This window comes from Podarcis bocagei (genome assembly GCF_964188305.1).
Source record: "Podarcis bocagei genome assembly, chromosome: 17".
Taxonomy (NCBI): domain Eukaryota; kingdom Metazoa; phylum Chordata; class Lepidosauria; order Squamata; family Lacertidae; genus Podarcis; species Podarcis bocagei.
In genome coordinates, this window is record NC_138143.1 from 2,407,551 (window position 1) to 2,411,231 (window position 3,681).

At 48.1% G+C, this 3,681-nt stretch overlaps 1 protein-coding gene across 1 annotated transcript; it reads left to right on the top strand.

The window, feature by feature from the left end:
- Window positions 1–2,477: 2,477 nt before the first annotated feature.
- On the top strand, window positions 2,478–3,413 carry LOC308576552 (olfactory receptor 5C1-like; the record flags this gene model as incomplete). Its single annotated transcript, XM_081175958.1, has 1 exon — window positions 2,478–3,413. The coding sequence occupies one exon, from the start codon at window positions 2,478–2,480 to the stop codon at window positions 3,411–3,413; it is 936 nt and encodes a 311-aa protein (XP_081032084.1).
- Between the last annotated feature and the right edge of the window lie 268 nt (window positions 3,414–3,681).

The following is a 3,681-nucleotide window of genomic DNA, read 5'->3' on the forward strand; positions in this document are numbered from 1 at the left end:
TCTGTGGTAAGGGTCTCTCCAGCTGTTTTGTGGCTCAGGCTCCCAGAAGACCCAGTCAGAATGGCCAGTGGTGAGGGATTATGGGGGCTGAAGTCCAGCAACGTCCACCGGTTAGAGAAGACAGCTCTGTGGGGGCAGCTGAAAGGAATGAACTGGCATGTAGGATGAACAGAGATATCAGATCAACATTTGTAGTGACCAGTTCCTGACTCTAAACTTAATCACATCCAGTTCTACCTTATAAGATTCCAGAGCTTATTAAAAGCACTTCTGCGTCTAAGGTTGGCTTTCCTCCGAGGGTGTGACCCTCCAGATGTTTTTGGACTTGTATCAGGCACTTGGATAGGGAAACCTTTATTATCTATGGCAGCCTTCACCAACCTGGTACTCTCCAGATGTTGCTGAGCTTCAACTCCCAGCAGAAGGGTTAATGGTAAGGGATAATAGGGGTTGGAGTTCATCAAAATCTGTCGGGCCACAGGTTCTCCACCCTCAGGGACCTCTGCTCAAGTTGCTCCTCTCACCTCCCAAGTTTTCCTGCATCCAGTACAAATTCTTTGTCCTTTTCTTCAAAGAATTTACTCTCATCCTTCTCTTTTGACCTTCAATTACTCCCCCCATATCTTCATTCTTCCAACTCTACTGCCTCCTGCTGTCTCTCCACTCCTTCTCCCTTGATAGCTCCAGATACCTCTGAGCTGCCATCTCTGCTTCCTCTTTTAAATACCTCCTCAAAGCATGCCTTTCCCATAGAGTGTCAACCTATTGCCTGACATTCCCAACTGGCATGAACCTTAAATACCTATAACAACATCTGGGCATATTCATCCCTTGTTATTCTTTTATCTCCCATTCCCCCCTTCCCTTTTCTTCCCTGCCTTTGGACTGTAAATTCCTTGGGGAGCTTCTTTTTTAAAAAAGTTATGTAGACAATGGATACCGTGTAGAGCTGAGTAAAGCTATGGTGATTGTGGGTTGTATTTAACACCCATTCAGATAATGAGGGGGCATTATTGGGTAGTTGTTTTTATTTTGATTATATATTTTATGGTTTTATATTTTGATTTTGTTCTGTGAACCACCTTGAGCACTCTGGATATTGGGGAGAATATAAATTCTAATAATAATAAGCATGACTACCTTAAGTTTAGTAATTTCAATGGGTCTACTCTGAGAAGGACTAGCACTGGATTCAATCCTGTATGTTTGTGTGTCCATGTCCATGACAATTCCACTCTCCATGCTCTCCACGATATGTGTTCCATCACCATCTGGTGGGCATGAAGAGTTCCTGCTTTCCTCTGAACTGTTGTTATCTGTCTGTCCTGAGAAACAACAGAGTGCACCTCTGGGTTTGACGTCAAACCACTGTGGTAGCAACTCTGAAGTGACCTCCTAGGACACAAGGGCAGTGTGCAGTTCTGTTTTTCTGGGGAAAGAGGTGCTGGAACTCACCATGAACGCCTCCCTTGTTCTCTTATAATGCCAATGGCACCCACCTGAGAGGTGCTGGAACTGAGTTCCAGCTGGGGAAAAAATCCCTGGCAGTGTGCATGGAGGTCCTGGGCTGCCCAGACAAGACCCCTCAGCCTTGCTGATGTGGTGCAAAGGAAAGCAGAGCAATACATTTGGCACCAGCTTGGCTGCAGGAGTTGTTGGAAAGAGGCGTACAAAGCGCCACCCAACAGTCTCAGGGCCTCCACTCCGGATTTGTGTAGGGTTTACTCCTTAGCCTTTCCTTCTTCTGAAGATGTCCTGCAAGGCAGCAAAGGTTTAGGATCAGAGTTTTCCTTCTCCTAGATGGGCTACCTTCTTAGGTTGACAAGCACCACCTGACCCTCACTTCCCTCTACAGCATGTGCAGAAACCGACTTCTTAACCATTGGACCCACTTTCAGTATCATCTGCTCAATCTGCTGGAGCCTGTCTTCATATGCAGGGGAAGTCCCTAACACACTGAGGGTTTGAGACCTATTGGCTCCTCTGACCTGCTTTAGCCAGCCAGTCAACAGCATTTCAGGGGTGCAGCCACTGTTGCATGCTGAAAGTTTCTAGGAGCCACAGGTGAGAGCTGAGTGCAGGGTAGGGACCAAAGGCGGACAAACTACCAGAAGGAGCACCATGTGTCCTCCACCAGAGATACTACCTAACGCCCAATACACTCCCTTCCTCTGAATATTGGAGCTGAAGCAATGGTCATCCGGTCTCTTTATCTCTATCTTTCATGGCTGAATGAAGGCTGTGGTTCTGAACAGCTCAGTGGTAAATCATGCCCAGGGCTATCAGCTTTTATTTACTCTTAGTGGAAGAGAATGGGGCATCCTCCTTGAGGAATGTCTGGGCATGTAGGGTTGAGCAATAAAATAATAATTAATTGTTATTTATTTATCATTAATAAAAAGAGGGCTGGCTCTGCTCTCTTGATGGAATGTGTGGAGGACAGGATTCAAAAGTCGTTTCTCCCTCCAACAGATCCGATGGCTCATCACAATGGCACTGTGGTGACAGAGTTTGTCCTCCTGGGCTTCACTTCCCAGCGTGACCTTCAGCTCCTTCTCTTCAGCTTCTTCCTGCCCATCTATCTCCTTGGCCTGGCCGGGAACCTGTTTCTGGCCATTCTCATCAGGGCTGAGCAATCCTTGCACTCTCCCATGTACTATTTCCTGAGCCACCTGGCCCTGATGGACCTGTGCTCCTGCTGCACCGTGGCCCCCAAGTTGCTCCTGGGCCTTCTGAAAGGATACGACACCATCCCCCTCCCCGCCTGTGCCCTCCAGATGTTCTTCTTTGCAGCTGCTTCTGATGCTGAGTGTTGCCTCTTGGCTGCTATGGCTTATGATCGCTATGCAGCCATCTGCCGCCCTCTGCACTATGGAGCAGCCATGCCGCAGCGCCTTTGTCGCCTCCTAGTGGCAGTGTCCTGCACAGCTGGTGTGACCTCTGGAGCCATCCACTCCGGCATGGCATTCTGCCTGCCCTTCTGCAATGCTAATACTTTGGACCACTTCTTTTGTGACATCCCTCCAGTGCTGGCTTTGGCCTGTGCAAATACAGACCTCAACCAGCTGCTGCTTTATGTGGTCTGTGGAACCATCCAGAGCAGCACTCTTGCAGCCATCCTCACTTCCTATGGCATGATCCTCTGCAGTGTGGGGCGAGCAGGGTCAAGGAGAGCCATATCCACCTGTGGGTCCCATCTGACGGCTGTGGGGGTGCTGTATGGAACTCTTATTTTCATGTACCTACGGCCTGGTGGCACTTATGCACCACAGACTGACAAGATGGCTTCTGTCTTTTACACGGTGGTAATCCCTACCCTCAATCCTGGCATCTACAGTCTCCGTAATACTGAGGTCAAGCGGGCTGCCAGGAGGAGGCTAGGCAAATGGGGCCACTGGACTTGGGGTTCTTGAGCTGAGGAAGTCAGATCCAGGAAAAAGTCCTGCATGCATGTCCAATCATGCGAGCCGTAGTCCAAAAATATTTAGACTACCTCCGACTGATATCCTTGGATTTCTTCTGCTAAGTTTTCTCTTACTTTTAAATCTCATCTTATTTCCTGTTCAATGTTCATCACTGTCTGTCACCATCATGTTCTAGTATCTACATGTAAGACAAGATAATTGGTCAAGTCAGAAGCACCAACATTTTTGTTTTTTAATCAAGAGAGGGGCAGAGATA